This window comes from Photinus pyralis, unplaced genomic scaffold (assembly GCF_008802855.1).
Source record: "Photinus pyralis isolate 1611_PpyrPB1 unplaced genomic scaffold, Ppyr1.3 Ppyr1.4_LG7, whole genome shotgun sequence".
In the NCBI taxonomy this organism is placed as follows: domain Eukaryota; kingdom Metazoa; phylum Arthropoda; class Insecta; order Coleoptera; family Lampyridae; genus Photinus; species Photinus pyralis.
The window spans coordinates 33,799,428-33,823,878 of record NW_022170738.1 but is presented as its reverse complement, the minus strand read 5'-3'; the positions used below and the strand labels follow the sequence as shown (position 1 = coordinate 33,823,878).

General features: G+C 37.2%; 3 protein-coding genes across 6 annotated transcripts; 1 reads left to right on the top strand and 2 right to left on the bottom strand.

The window, feature by feature from the left end:
* Positions 1–2,692: 2,692 nt before the first annotated feature.
* On the top strand, positions 2,693–5,482 carry LOC116176744 (serine protease inhibitor 42Dd-like). Of its 2 annotated transcripts, none has more exons than XM_031495504.1 (5): positions 2,693–2,813; positions 4,051–4,192; positions 4,244–5,026; positions 5,079–5,226; positions 5,277–5,482. In XM_031495504.1, exons 2-5 carry the CDS (start codon positions 4,079–4,081, stop codon positions 5,408–5,410), a joined length of 1,179 nt encoding a protein of 392 aa, XP_031351364.1. In that variant the 5' UTR covers positions 2,693–2,813; positions 4,051–4,078; the 3' UTR covers positions 5,411–5,482. The 2 variants fall into 2 exon arrangements, with proteins under 2 accessions (XP_031351364.1, XP_031351363.1); XM_031495503.1 differs by lacking the exon at positions 2,693–2,813 and adding an exon at positions 3,365–3,573.
* A 2,279-nt stretch (positions 5,483–7,761) lies between these two features.
* LOC116175610 (transmembrane GTPase Marf-like) lies at positions 7,762–13,811 on the bottom strand. Of its 3 annotated transcripts, XM_031493821.1 has the most exons (8): positions 13,525–13,662; positions 13,427–13,474; positions 13,049–13,317; positions 12,785–13,005; positions 12,438–12,737; positions 12,056–12,163; positions 11,491–11,777; positions 7,762–9,174 (listed from the first exon to the last, which is right to left on the bottom strand). In XM_031493821.1, the coding sequence occupies exons 3-8, from the start codon at positions 13,257–13,259 to the stop codon at positions 8,007–8,009; spliced, it is 2,295 nt and encodes a 764-aa protein (XP_031349681.1). In that variant the 5' UTR covers positions 13,260–13,317; positions 13,427–13,474; positions 13,525–13,662; the 3' UTR covers positions 7,762–8,006. The 3 variants fall into 3 exon arrangements, with proteins under 3 accessions (XP_031349681.1, XP_031349679.1, XP_031349680.1); XM_031493819.1 differs by lacking the exons at positions 13,427–13,474; positions 13,525–13,662 and adding an exon at positions 13,724–13,811; XM_031493820.1 differs by lacking the exon at positions 13,427–13,474 and having other exon boundaries at positions 13,525–13,667.
* Positions 13,812–14,661: 850 nt separating this feature from the next.
* LOC116175611 (acylamino-acid-releasing enzyme-like) lies at positions 14,662–18,689 on the bottom strand. Its single transcript, XM_031493823.1, has 12 exons — positions 18,557–18,689; positions 18,298–18,506; positions 18,090–18,253; positions 17,357–17,496; positions 17,043–17,310; positions 16,855–16,994; positions 16,041–16,215; positions 15,743–15,994; positions 15,555–15,692; positions 15,205–15,505; positions 14,948–15,157; positions 14,662–14,859 (listed from the first exon to the last, which is right to left on the bottom strand). Exons 1-12 carry the CDS (start codon positions 18,566–18,568, stop codon positions 14,748–14,750), a joined length of 2,121 nt encoding a protein of 706 aa, XP_031349683.1. The 5' UTR covers positions 18,569–18,689; the 3' UTR covers positions 14,662–14,747.
* Positions 18,690–24,451: the final 5,762 nt, after the last annotated feature.

Below are 24,451 nucleotides of genomic sequence, written 5' to 3'. Positions count from 1 at the left end.
GCAAAAAAGTAATCTCGTTGGTTTTTTAATCGCGTACAGAGGTACGCAAATGTGATGTTTAATGTCACCGCGCATAAGGTCGAGAATAGCGTAAAAAGGGAGGGAGTCTCATACGCACGTGGTTTTGTTTTTCCCGGACTTTGGAATCCCATATGGATTCGCAATTTGCGGTACCTTTACAATGCCGACAGTTGCCCAAATTTACATTAACGCGGTACATGTAATTGACGTGAATTTGATCCATTATTCTGTATTTTAAGCATTTTTTAGTATTGCGCAATGTTTCAATTTTAAAAATTTGAATGTAGTGCAACAGGTCTGTATTGAGGGCGAGTTCTATGTAAACAACAGCAGTCAGGGGCATCTAAAGTGCACAGCACAGTGTACATTCTGGATTTTGAAGGTAGAGTTCGTGTGTGACAATTGCACTTAACCCTTACGATCTCAAGGGTGGTAACGCTCTGAGATACCATCACCAGTCTAGGGCCCATTTTGCAGAGACTTTGGTGCCTGAAAAGCAGCCTACTGTAGCTAGGGGGTGGCCCAGCCGAGCCCCACCTAGAATGCGGTCTTGCCCCCACTGGAAATTACGGTTGATTGTTCCTTTACAAAAATTACAAGGGAAGCCTTCACCAAAAATTTCTTCAGCCCCATCTAGATAGTTTGAAGTGAAAATGAAACATCTTGGGTAGACACACTACCGTTATTCAAGAAGTTACGGTAACGAGAACCGACACCGGTACCGTTAGTGCCAAATAAGCCATATTTTTGGGTAGTTGCGCTTTGTGAGAAGGATATCCGTTTTATATATTCTTGTTCGTGAAGTTTGGTTCTGAAGTGTTGATTTTAAAAACTTTTCTTAGATTTAACATTAGTCATTTGTTACTCATTATTTCATTGACCAAGAAAAAATTTCACACGTCAAAAACCAAAATTCTCTCTTTTATTCAGAACTGCCACACTAATTTCTACAAACTTAATACTAAACAAAAATATGTGAAACGTGGAAAATGAAAATAATCAGATCAAAAACGCTAAGAGGGTAGTGGCAGCGGACTAACTGAAGGTAGGCCGTTCTCGAATGACATACCCCAAAGTCAAATCAGACCTATTTTCTGCTACCCTTTGGAAGCCATATTGGTTTAGTAGCCGTGTCGTCTGAATAGACGTCCCCTTGTGGTGGGTACGGAGGGCTAGAGGGACGAATTTACACTCTTCTGACATGGAGACTGATAAAAACAATAAACCAGAGGAAACGTACCCCAACTTATGTTACAGGTCCCTGAGCCTCAACAACATACCAAACCACGTAAGCGCATCTCCGCCGTTGAGCAGAAGAGACTGGCCCAAATTGCCCCAACAGTCACCTCCAAACCATCCACCTCCCGTGCCCCAATCCTGACCCAGACTCAAACTACTAGAGCTAACTTCGATCAGGTGGCCAAACGGGTAGGCGGTAGAGAAAACGAGACATTCTGGTCGGTTCTGCAAAAGGTGTAAGCAGCTCTGAGTTGGCACTAAGAAAGGGATTATAGAGCTATAAGTATAGAGTAGTAAATGCTTGAGAGACTGTTAGAACCTTCTATCTCTGTAGAAAGCGGTTTTCCAGAACTGCATTCCAGACCACTTAAAGCGCAAGAAACTTATGACGTGCACTTCTAATGTGTTCCAAAGCCTTTTAAGTGTTCAAGATTCTACGCACCCAAATTAATAAGAAAAAGTTTTTTCCCGAGAAATTTTGGTGCAGTCGATTTTTGGTAAAAAAGGAAGGTTATATACTGCCTTTTTTTTGCCCCGAAAAAAAAAATTGTCTCAGATCGACCGGATAGAATGTGGCCTGTAGAATCCATAATTTCAAACAGTTCCAAGATTGGGCTACTGGATCAAAAGTTACAGCCCTTTGAATTTTTTGTCGAAATTGGTTTTTTGCCCATAACTTTTGATTGAGACGTCTAATCGAAAAAGTACGAATCGTTTTGGATTCTATGCACCTCTGGGAAGTACCAAAAGACCTATATAACTCTTTCCATTGTGTATTTTTATAAATTTGTTTCTGAAAACCTTCTCGCACTTTATAACCCATTGGCTTGGGTGGACGTACCCTGAAAATAGAAATCTATAAAACATTCTATTTCTAGAAAGCTCTTAAATGGCTTTTATGAAAATTCCATGCACTCCTCCCTCACCGTAGAGCTCAATAATGCTTTTCAAGAGCCTTATAGGTTTGCATCAGCTGGTCCTTTACAGAGCAAAGGAAGTGCCAGGGCACTGTTTGGATACATGTTGACTTTCTAAAGGTGAAAGAGATTTATTTGGAATAGATATAGGTATCTGAAGTGACACTGTCATCATTCATTACCTTCGCTAATGGAATGTGGTTTTGTCTAAATCTACTATACATTTGCATTAGAATTAATAGGTATAAGCAGTGAATAAGTAATCATTACTTATTCAATGGTATAAGCCATTTAAGGGCCCGCTGTACTACGATAGTTCAACGTCATTTGATTGGGTTTTGAATTAAGTACGTGCGTTTTTTTTCAAAATTCAAAAAAATACAGACTAACAATCACATTATCTACATAAAGCAACTAATTTATTGAAAATAAAATCAATGCGAAATTAATGATCAGGTTAAACAGGTTACATATTAGTGACTGAATGGGTATTTCCATTTATTTCGTAGAGTGGTTGAAAATGTTTCATTGGCGGTCACCATTCTACGATGCCTTTCTGTTATCTTTATAAAAGTAGACGCGTTGTGCGAAGAATTCAAAAGGATTAATGTCTTATTTACAGCTGATTTATATAAGGTAATTTACCGAAAATCATCATGAAACCTTGCATTTTCATGCCAACTTTATGTCAGCGAAATGTTAGTTAGCATTTTTGTAGTAATAGAGACATATCGTTTGTTCACGATTTCTGTTACACCATTGAGTGAAATTCGTTATTCAATGGTTACACTCAATGCGTACAGAGGATTGTTTCCATGGTTGTTTAATTTTGTGTGTGAAAAATTCCAATCAAAAGTAACTTTGATCATCGAATTTAGGGGGACAAATTCTACCGAATTTAATTTAGGAAATATACTCATGCCTTTTACAATATTTAAGTGAGTAGCCCCCAAAAAAATAATTTAAAACATTTTAATTATGACCGTTTTGTGGTATTTTTGTAGTCATTAAATATGGTTTTTTGTTGCATTGAATTCGGACAAAAACTGTAGCACTTTTTAAATTACACCCTGTAAAAAAACTTAGACCTATAATAACAATTTCAATTCGATAGCACAATCGTAAATGTCGCGTGGTCAGTTCTTTTCGGGTTCTTCAATGCCAAAACGCTGCACAACTTGACGTCACCTCCTGTCTCGTATGCGTACGACGACACTACTTCCCCCATTTGCTAATTATTCAAAATTGTTGGTACCTTCCCCTTTACGAAGTCAAATTTAATGGGCTACTGATTAGACATGAGGTCACAGACGACTGTCTCATTATGATTTCATGTACTTATTAAGTGTTTCTACACCAGTTTGGTCAATTGAGTTGATTGCGTTACATTTGTCTTGTAAGTATGATGTTAAATCCTTAAAAAAATTAATACCTACAGCACTGATAAAATTTCGTCAAACTTTCAATGGTGTAGGCCATACACGTTATTCCATTTACGTCAGATTCTTACAATCAGCAAGCAAGAAGATGCCCGTTTTAATATACTATAAATTAAATTAATGGCGGTGATTAATTAGTTTAAACATTGCTCATCAGAGATTAAACTATATTTAATTGATAACAGTTCGGAAACTTTGTTTTTGTAATGTGGCGAAATGTTCAATTACCCAGTTACAATCACATTTACTACATACGCAACTATAATAATAAATTGGAAAATAAATGCGAAATTAACGGTCAGGGAAAACAGGTTAAATATTAGCAACTGAATGGGTATTTCCCATACATCTACAGTTCTTAATTCGACATAAATAAATGTTGCCCCTAGTCATTGTTCAGTTTTTAAACAATACTATAATAGTTTCCTTCCCAGAGTGTACGGTGTTAAAATCTAGTTAAAAATGTTTCATTTGGCCACCATTCTACTATGCCTTTCGGCTACATTTATCAAAATAGACGCGTTATCCGAAGAATTCAAGAGGATTAATGTCTTATTTACTGCTGATTTATATAAGGTAATTTATAATAAGGCAACTAACAAATATGAATCAGTTTTGTTTTGACAGGAATTATTAAAAACAAATCCGGAAAATTTCGTTGTCTGTCCACTTTCCATCGAAACCGTTTTAGCAATGCTTCACGCTGGAGCTGGTGGAAGAACTGCAAAAGAACTGGCCGACGGTTCCAAAGTTCCAGACAACTCCATTAAAGTACAAAACCTTTTCAAAGAATTAAAATTGCAAGAGGAACAATTATACACACTGAGGAGTGTCAATAAATTGTATCTCGCCAACAGATTTAGTATTAACGGTAATTATAGAGAGATAGTCAGGAACGTATTCAAGGCAGAGATCGAAAACGTAAACTTCTCCAACAATGAGAACGCCGCCCGAACCATAAATTATTGGGTCGAAAATCAAACTAGGAACAAAATTAAAGATCTAATCAAAGCTGAGTACTTAGGGCCTTACACTGTCTCGGTATTGGTGAACACTATATATTTTAACGCCGATTGGTTAGATCCATTTGATTCGCTACTCACAAAAGAGAGTCGTTTCCATCTAAATAGAGCGCAGCAGGTGGACGTAGAAATGATGCGCACTGTCTTAGAGACACCGATTTACGTCAACGATGAGCTAGGTGCAACTTTTTTGGAATTACCTTACAAAGGCGAAGACGTCTCAATGACCTTTGTGCTACCGCAAGAATTTGAAGGTATGCCGCGGTTAGAAGCTAATATGCAAGAAGTCCTTAAAAGGCAGCCTTTTGATGATGTTCGACAAGTGACAATAGCGATTCCTAAATTCAAAATGGAAACCTCAATTTCTTTGGAACCTATTTTGAAAAATGTAGGTGGGCACCCATTATATTTGACACAATTTGGTCACAGTATCTTTGCAGCTTGGTATCCGAGACGCTTTTACAGGATCGGCGAATTTTAGTGCAATGACCATAAACGACCACAATGTATTCTTAACTCGCGTGGAGCAAAAAGCCTTTATAGAGGTAACAGAAAAAGGAACGACTGCAGGTGCCGCTACCTTCGCCAGTAAGTTACGAGTTTTACGGGTGGCCTAACTGGTTATACGTTTCTTTCAGTTTCAGAAGACAGAAGTTTTGGGGCCACTTTCATAGCAAACCGCCCTTTTATTTACATCCTAAGGCATAACACGAATGGCATTTTATTTGTAGGGAAGTTTTCCAATCCTGTCGGTACAAAGGTATCGGAGTAATATTTTAACTAACATTAGATCTGTTAAACTTAGTTTATGAAATAAAGTTATTGTTATACAGTAAAATTCCAATAGTCCATTTTCTTACATTTTAGATCCAGAATGTTATTGGGGTGCAAAGCCTCAAACAAAATTTTTCAATTCTGCTGATTATAGATACATGATTAAGCTTATGACCAACGAGCTTGAAAAGTAGTGGTCCTAAATATGTTTCATTAGAAACTGGTACAGTTTTACAAGTCAGTTTTAAACATGACGTTTACCCGTTTACGTTTTGTCTTGTTAATCAACGTTTACAACTGAGTAACAAATAAAATTTTTCAATTCTGCTGATTATAGATACCCATGATGAAGCTTATGACAAATGAGCTTGAAAAGTAGTGGGCCTAAACATGTTTCATTAGAAACTGGTACAAAAGTTGAATTGTTGAATCCTTTAAGATCGATTAATTCAAATTTTACACATCCAATATTTATTTGATGAAACAAGTTAATCATAAATGAACAGAACTAACCTTGCATTACAATTCTTCACGTCCATGGAAACGGTGGAGACCCTTAACCTTCAGATAGAGCTCGGCGGAGAATAGGACAGTTGTTATCAGATGTTTTCTCTTAGGGAAGGTGCATACGACGGACGTGTTTCATCTTCAGCGCGTAATGACGAATTTCCTCGCTCCACAATTTCTTTCAGTAATTTTCTGAATGATCCCCTCTTCTGATTACCAAGATAATTTTTTACGCCCAAAAAAAGACGGAATAATTTTAACATAGCGATACCTAATTTTTATTGATTAACTTCTTTGTTTCCACCAATACGAAACGGCTTCTGGATCTTAAAATTCCAAAGCCTGCATTTCTCATGGAGTAACAGTGATCTAATGCTGACTGGTAATTGTAATTACACAAGGCTAATTAACTAGAGAAAGAAAAAGACTGCTAATTTACAGCGACACTATTTGTCTGGGAAGATGTTCTAGGACTTTGACATTTTTTACACCTTAAAAGTATTCCGCGGGAAAATACCGTTACAAAACTACATTTTTCCTGCATTTATCAACAACCAATCCAAGTGTCAAAGAGACAAGATACGATTGGAAATGTATATTATATACAGAGTGGCCCAACGAGAAGTATACAGAGGGCTTTTAGTATATTAAATTTAGAAATTTCGAAAAATCCTCGAACACGTCAATTTTGTATTCGAGGGGGACAACTTTGGGAATACAAATCACGAACCCAAGTCTTCACCCCTCTACGTAGGGAGCTTTACACCTAAAATTTTAAATGGAATCCTATGGCAAATGGCACATTATTTGAAAGCTAATTTAATCGTGATTACTAATCTCCTTTGCTTTTGAAATTCTATTGATTCGTTTCGGAGATATTCGCATTTAAAATGGTTTTTTTCCCCTGATTTAAGTCCTTTAGATTACTTCTTGTGGGGATATTTAAAGAATAAAGTTTATGCTACTCCGCCCGAACATTACAAGGATTGCGAGCACATACAACCATAGTGTAAGATTAGAATACACTATGGTATATCTGGAAGCAGGCGGAAGGCAATTCAAGCATTTATTGAAATAAATGTTAAAAATTTTAATACAAGGTGACTTAGATCGCATTTGTTTTGGTTTTTTTAGAAACCATTTCAAATGCGAATATCTCCGGAACGAATCAATAGAATTTAAAAAGCAAAGGAGATTAGTAATCACGATTAAATTGGCATTCAAATAATGTGCCATTTGCCATAGGATTCCATTTAAAATTTTAGGGGTAAAGCTCCCTACGTAGAGGGGTGAAGACTTGGGTTCGTGATTTGTATTCCAAAAGTTGTCCCCCTCGAATACAAAATTGACATGTTCGAGGATTTTTCGAAATTTCTAAATTTAATACCCTAAAAGCCCTCTGTATACTTCTCGTTGGGCCACTCTGTATATTAGTCTGTGATACTTGCTGCACAAAATTATTTTAAATGTAAATGTTATGCTTGTAGTATTTGTGAGCCTACTGTATACTTATTTTACTTGACATATCACATGTTTTCTGTATAAAGCCGGTTGGACAAATAAATATTATTATTATTATTAATCACTATGGGCCAATACAATAAATGCACATGGCTAGGGTTGAAGAATTTTTTTGACTTGAGTTGGTTTTTTATGTGCATTAGGTCAACAAATATACAGGCGACCCGCGTTACCCTTTACCATGCAAACATCAAGTATTTGTGACCTTAGTATGTTTTACGATCATTGGCAGTCATATTTAATGGATATTAATAGTGGTTAATTTGAAGAATAATAATAGAATTTGAGGTTAGCGCAATTAACAACAAAAAAACAAACATATATCTTAGTACCTCTTCATTTACATCCATTATTAGTTAACAGAATGACTAGCACTGTTTGTTTAAACATTCTGGGTGTAACAATATGTAAAGATATACAATATAGATTACAGTAAGTATTAAAAATAGAGCCCAATAACAAGTGTTTAAATTAAATCAGAACAACAACATTCGCTTAGGAAATATTACATAAAAACGGTCTACTAGAAACTAGAAAGGAATTCTACAGTACAACCGATAAGGACTCTAGTGTTGCAGTTTCAGATAAGCGTCCTCAAATAGTTCCAATTCATGTAAAAGGTAATTAGCTTTGTTTCGTAATACCTTCGCACGGCCTGCGGCGTTTTCTAATCCGTTCACTTGGGTTTCTAACTCTTTAAGTTCTTTGTCCATTTCACTAGTAGCCTCATCGACAAGATGGCACAGACGCGCGAAGCTTCCGCTCAACTCCTGCTGTACTTGGTGGCTGCAATTCGCCGAAGTCAAATCTACTATCATTCGCAGTTTTCGCGTTGCATGCGCGACGTACTGCTTCTTGAACGATTTTTCCTTGGCCTTATTTGTCCACGTCAACCGTTCGTACAAATACAAACAGGAATATACAGTACCGGTGAATATGATAATTCTCCAGCCCACCGTCTTTAATAAAACTCCAGCTAGTAACAGACCGCCCATTGTACCCTGCGAGCTTGCGCTCGCCAAGGCCATTTTGGTTAAGATGGACCAATCCTCAGTGCTCGCGCTACCCAACAGCAACCTTCCGTCCAAAGGTTCGGTCGGTGTCATTGGGATGAGCGAGGAAGTGGGACTTTCGCGTTTGTTTTTAATTGTAAGGGCGGTATTTCCCCGCGAGAATCTCTGTATTAACGCCGTTATTCCCCACGAAAATCTAAATTCGAGATCTTCGCGGAAATCTGCGCATAAGTTATCACAATTTAATCTGTACAGAATCTCAAACGGTTGCCTTCGCGGCGCTATGACGCCGGTCATGCCGCGTTGCGATGGCGGAATTAGCGATTCGACGCGGTCCGTCATTTCCTGTTGACTGGTTTCCATATTTAACGCTAAGGCCGTCGATAATCGCGCTCTCAGATTTGATCCTAAGCCATTTTCGACATGCGCATGTAGTTCCTTTTTGTAAACGTTTAACACTAACGGCTCCGAATGGAAAGGTAAATTAAACTCGTCAACGAGATTACTTAATCGGCGAATCTCTTCGTTCAGCGCCTTCGAAACGCGCTGCTCTACGTCTTCTACCATATGATGAATTTTTTGCTTCATTTCGTGAGTTATCAGCATCAACTGTTGCTCGGTGTAATTCATTTTATCGTGAAGGTCTTTTCGTTTTTCTATCTTTTCATCTTTTATCTTTTGAGCATCTGTGTAAATCTTATCCAACGATTCCTTCAACTCGCTGCAAAACGGGTTGAAAAACTTATCTTGCTTGTTCAAAAATCACACAAACACATCACCTTTGGTATGAGATTTTTCGATTCAATGCCCTGTAGGAAGAATAAGAAACACAATGCATGTTGCACCAGGTGCAGATACAGCTTTTCAATAGGTTTTAAAAACTGACAAAGATTCCTACTCTCTGTCCACACTACACTAGACAGCCAACCCTAATGCGAGTACATTTATTTATTTATTTATTATCCCTCTCTTGTTCTGGGCCCTCAACAGGCTTGCGCCCAATTACAGAGTGACCCGCATAATACTTTTTTGAGTAGGTACATGTGGTACAGTGTTAAAAGAACTTTTATTATTATATTATTCTTTAAGAGTTGCGATCAGAATTCGATATACTTACCAAACCAACGGGAAAAAAGGAAACATATCTACATTTACATTTTCCTAAAGGAAAGTTTCGCTATTGGTCAACATTTGTTTAATTTATCTTCAATATCAATATGCGGTTTTTTTGTAAACCCAGTTAATGATCGGTACCATGTAAAAGAGATGGGAAGCAATTGGCTCAATTTATTCCACTTCTCCTAGTGGAGTTTTATGGAGTTTTTTTGACCAAAATCACGATTACGCGCATTTATTTAAAAATGAAATAGATACGGCAATTAAGAGTGCAGAGAGACCCCTGCGAACGAACGCCTACACGAAAACCTAATCTGCAAAGATACTCCATTGTTTTGAAAAATATCTGGGATACAGTAGTAGTTCGCCCAAGGACAGTTTACTTATGCTGAAAGATAAATTATGGGTGAAATTTATACAGGCGTTGTCTATCTAGTGTAGTATTATTTTGCTCTGTCAGTTATCATGTACAGGGTGGCCAACTAAGAATGCGAGGTACTGTATCTGAGAATCTATCTATCATAGAGGCTTGCGGTAAAAAAATTTATTACTAAAACGGCCACGAGCAAAACCTGGAAAATATTTTTAAGTTTCTGAAATGGCCGCTAGGGGGCGTAACTGCAATCTAGAATCTAAAAAAGTGATGTTTCTGTGAATTCCGCTATATTAACCTAACAAAAAAATGTCCGGTCTTTGAAGTCGACGATAATCTGAACAATTTTTGTTCGACAATTTTTCCTGTATCTCTAAAAATTAAGTGGTGGGGGGTATTCAAAGGTTTCCGTAAAGAACACCCTGTATCTTCGAAACGACTGAGCCGATTTTAACAAACTCGAGTTAATTAGAGAGGGCTATTCTTCAGCTACAAATATTATACTATTTAAAATTTTGTTTTCACATATCACCGCTTGAAAGCGTTTTTCGACATTCCGACAGAAATGGTTCATTTTCTCAAAAAAATTAAATGCATTGGTTGAATTTTTTGTTCATGAAAAAGTAGCTAAATGATGCCTAAACAAGTTCGCGAAAACAGCATCTCGATATCTTGAGATATATATATATATTTTTATATCGTGATGGCCAGCATTTCGAGCATTTACAGCGACATTAAAAGCTTCCTTTTTTAAATCGATCCACCTTAGGGCAACAAATTATATAAGAAAAATAATTCCGGAAAAATTAGCTTAAAAAAATAAAATTTTGAGGGTATACAATTTTCTTTGGCCTAAATTTTAGGTTAGGAACAAGATATCAAGATGCGGTTTTCGCGAGCTTGTTTAGGCATCATTTAGCTACTTTTTCATGAAAAAAAAAATCAAACCAACCCATTTAATTTTTTTGAGAAAATTAACCATTTCTGTCGGAATGTCGAAAAATGGCCTCAAGCGGCGATATGTAAAACTAACAAATCTTCAAATATTATAATATTTGTAGCCGAAGAATTACTCTTTTCAATTAACTCGAGTTTGTTAAAATCTGCTCAGTCGTTTCGAAGATACAGGGTGTTCTTTACGGAAACATTTGAATACCCCCCACCACCTCATTTTTAAAGATACAGGAAAAATTGTCAAACAAAAAAGGTTCAGATTATCGTCAACTTCAAAGATCGGACATTTCTTTGTTAGGTTAATATAGCGGAATTCACAGAAAAATCACTTTTTTAGATTCCAGATTACAGTTACGCCCCCTAGCGGCCATTATAGAAACTTAAAAATATTTTCCAAGTTTTTCTCGTGGCCGTTTTAGTAATAAATTTTTTTACCACAAGCCTCTAGGATGGACAGGTTCCCAGATGCAGTACCTCGCATTCTTATTTGGCCACCCTGTACACTGAAACTGTAGATGACTACAGAAGTCAACCCAATCGAAAAATTTCACATAAAGGACGAAGTCGGATTAATTTCCGGGTATCTTTACTTACGTAGCAATAAATCGCCCGCGCTGAGTGTGCTGTTCGAATTTAGTCTTTACGGCCGATTTCGAAATGCACTCCTCAAATTTACGTTCGAAATCTTGAAATTCGAAATATCTCGTTTGGAAACCGTCGGCCAAGGGAGTGGGACTAGTGTGACCTCGTTCGGACAGTCTCGCGAGTAAAGCCTCCTTTGCGGATATGAAGAAGATGCGTTCTTCAGCCTCCTTCGCCGTACAAACTTTCAGTTCCTTAACCAAGAAGTCGATCGCTCGTTCCTGGTGCTGTCGCCGTACCTACAAGTAAACAAATTAACTAGAGACTGTTACCGCAAGGTAAATAAAGCATTAACAATCTAAACTCACCTCGGCCTGTTCATCCCATTGCTAGTAAACGAATAAAACATAATACATGTTTTAATTAAGTACACATAAACATTAAGTAACTGAGTAGACAAGTCTATGGAAACTCGTGAGTTTGAATTTACATAAACTTCCATTAATAAAGAGAAACATAATTTATATCGATGTGTTTAAAATTTAAACGAAAGCGCCAAAGAAAATAAAACACTTACTTGGTCTAAAAATTCAGGCTCGTTTGCAGATGCGTCCCATCTATTATTTAAGATGAAAATGTTTGGTTTTGAGAGACGAGTGGACACTTTGTGAAAGAAATTTTTTTCCTGTAACAGATTACTTTTTTTAACGTTTGTATAATATGTACACTATTAATTGAGTCTCATTTTTAGGATGCGAGAGGAGAGGCACAGCTCAGCCAAATGAACAATGTGTATGCTTCGAATGAAGTATATTATAGTACCTACTTCAATTGTAAAAACCTGTCAGATGAGCAAGGTGCCTCTCTTCTACTCCTTTATCAAGCTGCAATACTTAAAGATTTGCTTTCAACTGTTCAAATTCTCAATATTAATCATTTTGAGATTTACACTCACTTACCGTAACCATCAGTGTTGACTCGGCATTAGCCACCAACACAAAAACATCCGCATCCAAACAGTGTTTATCAATCCACTCGTCCAAATTCGGAGACACATCTACACCAGGCGAATCGACAAACACAACATCGTCTCGTAGAAGAACACATCGGTTTCGTGGCCAATACACTTTCACCAACTGAGATTCGTTCAACTTTTCCTTGCATAAGGCGTGCGCCAGTTGCCCGACGGATTCCACTGCACAATGATCAGTAGAGCCCTCCAGCACCAGGTACGGTTCGTCAGTGGGAGATCCCTCGACCTAAAAATGGCAACTAAATCAAATTGTACCTCACGTCAATTGTGTACTTGTAAAAAACAATTTGTTGTATGGCCAATTCCGCTAGGTAAAATTTTATCCCTTAACATTGCATTAATAACTGAACTTTTACCATTTGAAGTTCGACCGAAAAATGCTACTTTCATGTGATCTCGTGCCAATACATCCTTTATTCCCAGCACTTTTGCTTTAAATGTATCGATTTGTTTCACTTGCTCTTTGTCTATTATGTGCTGATCTTCCTCTATTTCTACAAATACGAATTATAAATGTAACCGAAGTCGTTCACTTACTTTTCATATAAATGACGGTATCGTTAACATAATCTTCAATTTCCAAAAATATGTCGTTTATTTTCTTTTTAGCCTTCACAAAGATCTGCAACGGAGAATTGTCAGTCGAAGGGGTTCGAACTGTTCGGTCGTTAAGCGTCGATAATGGTGCCCGATTATGGGGACCATCACCGGCCATCATAGAGACAGTGCGATTTAAATATGCAGCCATGCTCGAGTGCTTATGACATTAGCCAAGTGTACAACTAGCATGCGGGGGCAAGTGGCAACTGAAACAAAAAGAAAATAATTATTACAAGTACACTTTTGAACCTAAAGCGTAAATGCCTACAGATAATAAAGCTCATAGTATAGGTATGCTTTCAAAATAACAAAGACCTTTTCGTTCCGTGGCATCCTGCTTCGACAAAAATAACCTCACTTTAGCTGCAAGTTTCACAAATATGAGAACTAATAGAGTAACTAAATTAACTTACTTTGTTAACAACGGTTGCAGTACAAATGCGTATAGTTAATTCCAAAAATAAATAGAAGTATAAATAATACAATAACCTATGTAAATTCGGGTATGATTCGATCTTCTTATTTAGAAAATTACTAAACAAATGTTTCATATGACCTAGCAACGGATAGTTAGAATTGTTTATAACAAATATTTAAATACACACAGCTTACTTTTTGTATTGATTATGTAATATTTTATTATTTTAAATTGAGCACGAGACCATTTCTATCAAAACGTTAGTAACTTCTCTAATTTTCTAGTGCAATTACTGCTCGATTTTGGTAACACTGCGAATATGATGGCAAACTGATTGATGTACAAGGTGTACGAATACTAAATGAAACCAGGCCTCTAATCATTTTTAAATAAAGGTTGAAGGGCTTTGCAATTTTATTTACACTCAAAAGCGGTATCTTAGTTTTGGTCCCTGTACCGCGACCTTCTAGCTTTATTTTTACCCCCATCGAGCATTCCCGAGTGCATCTTCCTTCCCTCTATGCAGTATTTTTCTGGTCCTCACCCCCGGATAACTTTCGCCTAGGAGGCTGTTGTCCGGTTACAATGAATAAAGAATACCCTTATTCATTGTCCGGTTACCTGGTAACTTGTCAGTTCTACCATGCAATGCTCTGAAATTAGGGCAGATGAATTTCAGTACTTGCACCTTATCTTCCGATAACCCCATGCTTTATCGCTGCCCTTTCTATGCACATTACTTTTTAGTACAAACTGGAGCAAAAGAAGGAATCATTAGTGTTTAAAGATATGAAAATAAGTAGCAACAATTATGGTTAAACTTTATAAATATTTTACAAATAAGAAAGTTGATTATGTTTGTTTTGTGTATGCACACACTAAATTTCAATGTGTAAATAAGGCGTAATTTTAGCATTCAGATTATTTGTTTGTTTTGTAGAAATGTTTATTTTATTTTTGTATGTCATTGTTTGTTATTTTTAATTTTATTTTCTCTATGGATGATGTCAATAAACATTATTATTATTACTATTATATTATGATTAAGCTGTATTTTCTTCCCATTTAGCAAATATGACACTAAAACATATTAAAAGCCAAGTAGTACTGTAGGAATAGATAGATAAAACAATGGTTTTATAAGAATTCTTTATCAATCAGTAGATATGGCTTATAATAAAACGTCATGTATCGAAAAATATAAATGTGGACCGTAGATCAATTGTATTTCATCTCGGTATGTTCCATGACCCATAAAATGGAGTTAATAATATTGTCAACTTCATTGTGTATCGATGCTATTGGATGATTGTCATCATATAAATTCATCCTGAAAAAAAAACGTCAAAAGACACTATAAAAGAATCCTGCCTAACATCACAAAGTTTCAATACCACCTTTGAAAAATGATCACCTACCTAACAATATTTCCATTTGCTTTTAATCTATGATAGTACTCAATACCCTGTGACGGATCGACACGTTTATCATTTTTGCCAATTTGCAGCAATGTAGGTGCGGTCACTCTATGTGCATGCTGAATTGGAGATGCTTTTCGCATTTCCAATAGATCTTCAACATTCGGTTGGCCTACTTGAGTATACAAACGACCCGTCTCGACGTAAGCCCTAGAATTTCAATATGGAAACGAATTTTTATTTCTGTAGCATCTAACCAATCGGGAATATCGGATGTAATGGACATTGCTGCTATATCTATTACGGGATTTCGAGCAACTACAGCTCTAAACATACTGGGATACTGGCCACTTAGATGCGTTACTAAAAATCCACCATGCGAGCCACCCATTAGCGACACACGACTTGCATCTAACCATGGATAACGAGTTAAAACAGCTTTGACTGCCTCAACACAGTCTTGCACGTCTGCCTTTCCGACTTTCCCCAGTAGAAATTTGATGGAATCTTCACCAGCTCCTATTGAACCTCTGAAGTTTATTAGCAGTACGGCAAACCCTGTAGTGTGCCATTAATTAAATAGGAAAAAAAATGCAAGTAAGTATACCGAGGGAATTTAGTAAGGACAGTTCCAAAAATAGGCAATTACTATATGCCGAATGCGGTCCGCCATGTGGCCACGCGATCAGAGGGTACTCTCCATCCTTCCCCGATTTAGGACCAATGTAAATAGCAGTAAAGGAATCTGATGTTTAAAAAAATACTAATGCATTCATAATGAAATAACAAACATACTGGCTACTTCTTCAGTGTTGTGTGCCAAATCCAAGTAATTATATGTAAAATTCTCCATGTAGTCCATTCGCAAACCGTCCGTTACATCAGTACTTTCAAGTGTGCATTCACTACCCAACTTGGGAAGTGTAGCAATTGCCAGCTTATCAGACACGAAGAAGTTACGGTGATTAAAAACGACAGTATCATTAAAGACATCTAACACAATTCGACTGCCATCAGAGTAGGGCAATTCGGTAATGGCTCCTGAGTCTAAAAAAAAATGTTAAAATTGTGTTACTTTGATCCGACTTCCTACCAATATTAATACAATACGTGTTGATTGTATTTTTTTGTTGTGTCGATAAAATCAATCGATTTCCAGATGCCCAGCATCGTTTTGGGATCATTACGTTGTATAATCCGTAAAATAAACGATCTCCATTTATTTTCATTTCCTTGTTGACAATCGGTACAACTGTCTGTATGCTCGCCTGGAAATGCGAAACCAATTAAGCAACAGTAGTCCTTATATACAGAATGAAACACATAAGTCGGTCTATGTGCCTCACTGGTGACTTGTGATTGTGAACTAATGTGGGAGTGCATGTGAAACATGAGGAAGCTAGCAATTAAACACCATGTTACTTTATGGTGAATTCCAGGACATTTTGATACTGCAGACAACTTAAGCATAACATACAAGGGGCCAAGTCATAAGTCAGTGAGAAGAGACAAGGGGAGTAACCCCTAACCAAGTAGGGGAAGAGAACTCCAAAGTAGTTGTGAGGTTCTTCAATGTTTTCAAGTAAAAAATAAAAGACCAGCAGGTTGGATGAAATTCAATGAGAGTTACTCTAGCAACGAGTCAGGGAAGTTACAACAATCCTGAGATTAGGTAACTATAGGCTGCACCAGGTCCTAGATCAATAATAATAATAATAATATAAGGTATAAATTTGATTTTTTACTGCAAGCTACTGAAAACTAAACCTACTCTAAACATGCAATGGTTTCACATTTGAGAAAATTCCTAATGCTCTGACACATATTCATCTACATAAGGTGCATGTTTTTCAGTTCTGACAACTTCCAAGATCTCGTAATTTTTCTCATAGCTAGAGACTACTTACACTCTTATCTAAAACTGACTTCTTGACCAATGCCAGGCAACTGCTATGAGCGATCTCGTCCTGCTCAAACCAAACTATCGTTTTCCCATCAGGTGTAAATAATGGATTCCTAACAGCTCTAGATTTCATAGATAATTCCTCTGCAAAGTGAACGGCTTACAATGCGTGCGGCACACGAAAACACACACCATATTGCTTATCAAAATTTAAAGTAAAAACAGCGGCGGGCCGATTATTGCAATAAATTAATCCAAGCTTTCGAGGGTTTGTACGTAAACCCACGCCAGTAATACAGGTTCCATCGGGAGACCAAGAAACTTGAATTGGGAAAATGTCATCGGGAATGCCGTCCAAAATTGAGAAGCTGTCGCATGCTCTATCGTATTGCACGATTACCGACTCTTTCCGTGTTGTGTACTGTTCTCCCCAACTTTGCCGATACAAATATTGTTCTCCCTAAAACGGAGGGTTCTAACTTGCGGTAAAATTAAATGTGACATACTTTGGTAACGTTTGCGTCCTTGGAGGGATCTGAATTCGTGGTTTTCTTCTTGTAAAATGGTTCACTTTTCGGCTCCTTTTTTTCGGCGATATAAATCAACTTTGTTTCATCAGGCGACCATTCCAAAGCTCCTAATGTTGCTGGAAATATAATGTCTTGCTATAGTAATGAATTTTGTGTTGTAAAGGCAAAAATTTATTATCATTTCCAAAATCCTGCAAATCAGACTAAGACTTATCTGGTGGGTACCTCCCATGTGTTTCAATGGATAAAGATTAGATAACTTTAGTGGTAAAATAAAAGACTAAGAAAAACTCTTAAGAATTTTCAATTAATAGTATATCGAAAGATCGCAGATAAGGTAACAAAATATTTTTTTCTGAAACAACTTTAGAAACAACTACTTTCGTCTTTAAAAAGGATGAAGAAAATGTGGATTTTCCTCTCTAGTGAGGAAAGTAAAACAATTGCTCCTCAATCTTAATAATGACATTTTGAAACATACCCGTATCTAGATTGCTAAGTGTCAATTTTCACAATTCATGTAATTAGCATCACGTAATTGCTTGAATGAACCTGTCCGATTGCTTTAGAGCCTTTAAGATCTAAGCTTTTAAAAGTATATAGAGATCTTAGTAAGAGGAATCCTGCCTGTCCAGTCTGACCCTGATTTGCCCATATCATTTTTGGAAAAAATAGCAAAACAGTCATCACACAAATCATGACACCATACCCTCAGTGTAAATCTCATCATGCAATTCCAACTCGGACACATCCGTTGTATGCAAAAGACGTTCGTCTGACCAAATTTCAAAAAATTGCTTGGCCCCATCCTTCTCATCGCTAGCACGAACAATTGCCCTATACGTTTCGGAGGGCGAAATGCTCACCAACTTCCTGCAACAACAACAATCAGCCGAAGTCACCATGACGATACATACTCGCTGGTAACATCGCAAGGCGAAAAGTCCAAGTATTTACGTAGTTCCGAGTTCAGAAGGTAAGTTTTCGAAAACTTCACGAATTTCCCCCGTTCTAAATTTCGTTCCGACCACACGGCGCTCAAAGTGGCCCCGTTTTTCCCGATCCTAGCATCTGATAGAAAAGGTACACAGGCAAGTTCTCGATACCTTTGCGTTATTTTTTGCGCCTGAAAAAATGCGGCGAATTAAAACTGGAAATCGCGCGGAAGGGATTTACCAGGTTGCTCATTTTACGGAACGGGTCTTTTTCTATATATAAAAAAGTTTGAAAAAAATTAGGTTAGAAAAAAGGCGGACGGTGGTTATGTTTTTACCGTGAGGTTGGCTAATGTTGTTTTAGGGTTTTTCTGGTGAATTTTGAAACTGTCAGTATTGTTCGCGAACCGAAGGAATCTCTTCACTAAAATTACACATGTGTAAAATTTCGCAAAAAATTGACACTTCGCGTAATCATTCTGTGATAAGATAACGTCCGCAATATCTAGGAAAATAAACTGATAAGTGAAGTGTTTGTTTTGTGTTGATATAATGACGATTTGTGTTTTTAAATAAATTGTTACACCCCCCGGACTTACGTCTTTCGAGACAAATTTAATTAAAAGAGTTCAATCGGGATTGTTATAGACTAATATGATGCAACGGGATATTGGATGAATTACAATAATTTTAAGTAAGTGTTAAGGTGGTAGGTATAACCTGGCGTGTCGCCAATAACCCGCACTCGGAGCACACCCACGAACACCTGCTGACCAAAATCAATTCTTGTAACTTTCTTACAATCCAGCGATTTTTTAAGTACTCGTGGCGATTACCCCGTCCCCAATTACAATATTTCAAAACCGCCCCAGCGTCTCCACTTTCATAATTGTTCAGTTTTTCACTTAGATAACTGCTCTAGATCTAATTTCAAAATAGAAGCGGCTATTTTTATCGTAAATTAGTGGAATAATTCTAATGTTTCCACGAGGAAGAATGAAAGGATGTTTTAAACCGATAATTACGTCATACAATCAATGTTGACTCATAATATTTGCAATTGTAAAAACAAGAATTTTTACGGCACCAACCTATAAAATGATTCCTTAAAGAGTAACTAATTATTTATGGTCATTTCATCTTCAGTTAGGGCTTCTCCATATTTAGAGACGTGACTCAGATGGAAGACAAAAAAAGAGGACAAATCAGGCCGTTGTGATTTAATTGAACATCTGGGAGCTTTCGTTGTTTTTGAGGATCAGATTACAAAATGTAATCCAATAAGGCAGACGAAGAATTAACTGCAAGAGTTATAAGGTGGGGGTTCGCATTGGGGGACGATTACGTAAGGGGTTTATGATTTAAATTTCCGAGAATTAGCATACGTTATTCATTCTCGGTAATATTTCGCGGTCGTAAAACTGTAAGGGTCTACACAATGTGCATGTTGATTGCAGTCATCTACAGGGTGGCCGCAATTTAAATTGATCTGTCGCATAAATGGCATGTAGGGAAACCTCCATTGACCTCGCTGGCTTACAAATTTAGGGGCTGCTAAGGCTTGAAGAACACATATTGTTTTGATTATGACTGAGCAACTTCGCACGCTCATGGAAGTCTTTTTGCATGATCTCACATGGCCCTGAGATAGTTTTCAGTTGTGTTGTGGTTAACCACAAAGAAGCTAACTGGTACCAAAGTTACGAATTTCATGTATCTTGAGAAAATAGTTACATATTATGTAGGTATATAATTAATAAACTTGTTTATTACTTACAATTTTATGTTGTAGCGTTCAATAAAGTTTGTTTTATACCGAGTGTTCATAAGTTTGTTGTACAATTAATAATGTCAGAGACGTCTGTAAAGTTGTTTTATGTAAAAATGAGTTTTCTTAAAAAATATGTAATTTTTGAAACAGATACTTAAGGCCTGGCTGGTGTTTCTTGTAAACAAATTCTAACAAGGAAACATAAATATTTGATGTATAGTGGGTCCCAATTTTGATACTTTTCAGAGTGTCTCCGTAATGCTTAGTACTATCAAAAAAGGAAAGGAAAAAAGGAAAGTAAAGACTTTGGGTAAAAACACGTGACAAAATTCTTAAAAAACGATTCCAATTCAAATACTAAATACGAGGGTTGTCCGTAAATTAAGGTCTCGCAACGAGCTACCGTCGCGGCGAAGCGACATAACTTAAATCTGACAACAACGCCATATTCCTTGTTAACCATGGAAGGTGCCAAGTGTAGCTATGTGATTAGATTTATGGGGATTAAGAGGTCAACCCCCGAGATCCATCGTAATGTCGGGTGAGATGGTAGGACCGACCTTTTCCTGCCTTTGTCTCCTTTTATTTTTCCACAAGTGGCATATGATCAAAAAAGTACTCCGTACCTATATAAAAATCCCGAATGAGCTCCACAATGGTTCTAGAAGCACTGGCCAAATTTTATCAATCTAACAATTTTTTCTCCTGCTCTGTTAAAGAGGTTGAAACCCCGATAACGCTCCATAATTTTTGAAGATCTTATTGGAAATCCCTTGGAACTCCTCCGCAAAATAAATTCTTTCTTCAGAGAGATTCCAGAAGGTCTTTATTCACAGTCTTGAGAGGGAATTAGAGGGTTTTTCGAGAACATATTGATTGTGAAGAAGATTCTCCACAAAATATCAGAAGGTTCCTTGAAGACCTTCTGAAAATTTTATGTAGAGCTTGAATCGAGGCTTGAATCCTTGGTAAGTCATAATACCGGCAACAACAAAGCCTATCTTTTTCACTTCTCTGATCTTCAAAATCCTGAAAAAGTTTATTAATTAGGTACTGCTTCTTTGATCTAAGAGGTATCTGAAGATCTTTTTACTCTACCTGTATCTCTATACTCCCAAGATTCCGTGAAGGGTGTCCGAAATGGTAGAAATCTGAACTTCGGCGAAAATCTCTTATTCGCAGAATGCGACTCTGTAAAAAAAAATATTGGAAACAAAGGAATTAGGTGTGATCGAGCAGATTACATGACTAAACATATTCGCAGACGCGGCGCCGTTTTAAATGACATAAATGGGACGCCATATCGTGAGACAGCACACCCTGTATTGATTAAGTGGCCGCCGTAAAAGCTAGAAAGTGATTTTGAAGCCACCAACTACGTTTTGGTTAACTGCGAGCATCGCTATAAAATTAAAAGTTAATGAAGAGCGTAATTGCTGCACATTAGCCTTCATTTAACGCTTGGCGGATTACTTTTTGTAGATAATTAAACGTTTCATTTTTTTTTGTTAAAGGTGAATGGTACTTGTTTTAAAAATAGCCTCGGTACATAATTTTAAGCTAACCGTTAACTGAAATGATACACTTCACGCTTAAAAGTGGGACAAGGTTCAAGTGCGTAATGTGTAACAAGACAATAATTATCTAGTAGTACAAAGGCAATAGAAAACAAACGAGAAATAAATCCATCCAACTCGAAGGCTATTGACAGATCCATCCATCTTTTATCGATCATCTGATTTAAAAGATTCGTGCGAGATTCCCAACATTTAGTAAACAGTAGCCGAAGACACATCATTTGGGGAGTGAACAATATGAGCCCAAAGCGACTTTTGATGTTGAATTTGAAGCAATCGCAATTTAAATTAGCGGTAAATCCGTTGCACTCGCGCGAGTGACCGATGAAAACGCCTATCTTGATGAACACTTTCAATCTATTAGCTTTTGTGTTTCACATTTTTTAATTGTTGAATGTATCTTGTCCAGGTGTGTGTCGGTGTCTCCCATTGGTTGTCATGGATGGTGGTGGCGGCCGAAGAAGGGTTGCGGCCAAGTCATCTGCCGAAGACCAGGCTCTTGACCTAATTGCCAAAGAAGTAAGTATGCAATTTGTTGAGAGGGCGGGGTGTGCCAAGAATGAAATAAAATGACAAATGTTCTAAATTTGTACCTTTCGCTGACTTATTAGTTAATAATTTGCCACGTTAGCAATTTTAATTGAACTTGATTTGGGAGAGCCCCTGGTTTAACGTTATTTTAAGCCGGCGACGCGCTATTAGTCTAGGGTTGTTGTTTCTCGAAGGATCTTTAAAGTCTGGCTGGAGCAATCCCATAGAAATAAATTCTTGTAGAGAGCCGGGCCGGTTGATTGTGACCGACGACGCTTTAATTTTAAACGTCGACGGCGACGTCGTGAAATGAAAGTGGAGGCGCTCACGAATGGGCGCTCCGCCGTTATCGACGTCTGTGAACTTTCAGGCGAACGAACTCTCAGACTGCAAGTTTCCCTTTGGGCGCATCAGTTCTATCTTAGAAACGTTTGCTTTCGCCGGAAACCTTGATGTCCGTCCGTAACTTAATAAATGCGGTAATGCTAATGTGCTGGACTAAATTAAAAATGGTGGTGGGAACTAAACAACTAATCGTTCATACCGATTTGCTAATTCATTTCAAAAAAATTCCGTCGCTGTCGGATTGCCTGGCCGTCGACGAAAATTCGGCGCATGTTTTGCTGGTGTCCGGCGTGCCAAATTTGAGGAAAAGTGTAAGTAATATATCTAATAGCATCGAGGAAAAAAAATGTGCCGCACCGGATGCTAACACACATAAAATAGTATTACCGGAAGTTCCTTAAATAATCATGCGGGCGCATCTTGTATTCCGTTGAATAAACCGATTATTTTTTTGCTTTATCGGTAATCCAAGGTCGAAAATAGATGCTTCTCTGTGCCTTTTGCATCGTGGATAAAATTAATATTGCGTAAGGGGAATGCAACGCAAATAGCTTGAGCTTCCGTGTTTCTGGTAATCTGTTAGCGAGTCTGTTAGTCACAATCTCATAAAAGTTTACAACTTTGCGTTCAAGAAAGCCCTCAAAACGTTTCAAACTCGGTTTCAAAGAAAGCACTCATTCAAAATCAATCTTGAAATTATGGGGACCAACCCGACACTTTAGGAAAATGTTTCCTTCAAACAGTCGGCAATGACTTAGGAAGGAGCCTCAAGAAATATTGGCGTTGGCACAATTTGGTTTGCTAATATGTATACTAGGTTGCACGTGTAATGTGTGCAAAAGACCAAATTTCTCGAGGTTAACTCTGGAATTTTTGCACAAATGTTTTATTCATTATCTAAGTGTTAATCATAATGATGTTTAAAATAATCGCAACTCGAATGGCCCGGATGATTAAAGTTAATCATGGATTAAAAATATTAGAATGGTAAACACGTACCCTAATAATCAAAGGTGGCTTACATTTCTAATTTTTAATCAACAGTAATATCCCAAGTACAAAAAAATAGCCGATTAAATTTTGACGTTTTCGTTAAGTGTTTTGCTCGTACAAAATTCAAGGTAGGAAACGGGTCCCTTGTTACATTAGATGTGTGACCTATGAGCAATATGGAGCCAGTGGCGTAAGTAGGTATTTTTCGAAGCGGTGCCGGATCAGGTTTTGGCGCCCTACCAGCCTAATCAGTTACCATTGCGCTCTAATTAATAAAACACGGTACATTTTTGAGAGAAACTTTACACGAAATTTTAACAGCACTGCACCCTTTTGAATTTACACACAAATTTTGCATACTTAAATTTTAGAAAGATGCTTTGAATAACGAAATCTTTCACTGAATGAAGAATAGAAATACATTTATTTATTGTGTTTCCAATTCTGGCGTCAAAATCAAATTTAACTATGGCATGGGGCACAAGTCGTAGAAATGATTGCGTGCAAATGCTGGTTACACTAATACAGACTATTGTATAGATCACAAATAAAGTATTATTATTATTATTATTTTAAATCTGCAGCCTTTTCCTACCGCTGTAACTTTGTACTACAAGGGCCATCCAGAAAGTAACAGACGTTTTGAAATAAAAAATTAAGAAAGTGTATTAAACAACCTTTATTATACAGGGTGGTGACTTGCGTCACGCATCATAGGGATTTCAATGTAAAATTCATAACATGCGATTATTGGCTCCCCAAATTATTTTAGAGCAAAAATGTATGAAGGTTTTTTGTAGAAAAAAATTTTTTACGTCAATAAACCGTATTAGTTTTCAATTTTTTACATAGTAAAGACAGAAAGTTGAGAAAATGAAACCCGCATCTTTTTGAATAATCTGCGATGCCATGGAATTTT

Excerpts from the sequence above, each read along its gene's own strand:
- LOC116175611 (XM_031493823.1), bottom strand. Across the intron at positions 17,311-17,356 it reads AGGACGCAAACGTTACCAAA|GGAGAACAATATTTGTATCG; the intron begins GTATGTCACATT and ends CCTCCGTTTTAG. Across the intron at positions 15,506-15,554 it reads GTCCTTACTAAATTCCCTCG|GGTTTGCCGTACTGCTAATA; the intron begins GTATACTTACTT and ends GGCACACTACAG.
- LOC116175610 (XM_031493819.1), bottom strand. The coding sequence starts at position 13,259 with ATGGCTGCATATTTAAATCGCACTGTCTCTATGATGGCCGGTGATGGT. Across the intron at positions 13,006-13,048 it reads TACCGTCATTTATATGAAAA|AAATAGAGGAAGATCAGCAC; the intron begins GTAAGTGAACGA and ends TCGTATTTGTAG. Across the intron at positions 9,175-11,490 it reads CGCGGGCGATTTATTGCTAC|CGAGTTGAAGGAATCGTTGG; the intron begins GTAAGTAAAGAT and ends CCCGTTTTGCAG.
- LOC116176744 (XM_031495504.1), top strand. The coding sequence starts at position 4,079 with ATGTTTCATTTGGCCACCATTCTACTATGCCTTTCGGCTACATTTATC. Across the intron at positions 4,193-4,243 it reads TTACTGCTGATTTATATAAG|GAATTATTAAAAACAAATCC; the intron begins GTAATTTATAAT and ends TTGTTTTGACAG. Across the intron at positions 5,227-5,276 it reads AGGTGCCGCTACCTTCGCCA|TTTCAGAAGACAGAAGTTTT; the intron begins GTAAGTTACGAG and ends CGTTTCTTTCAG.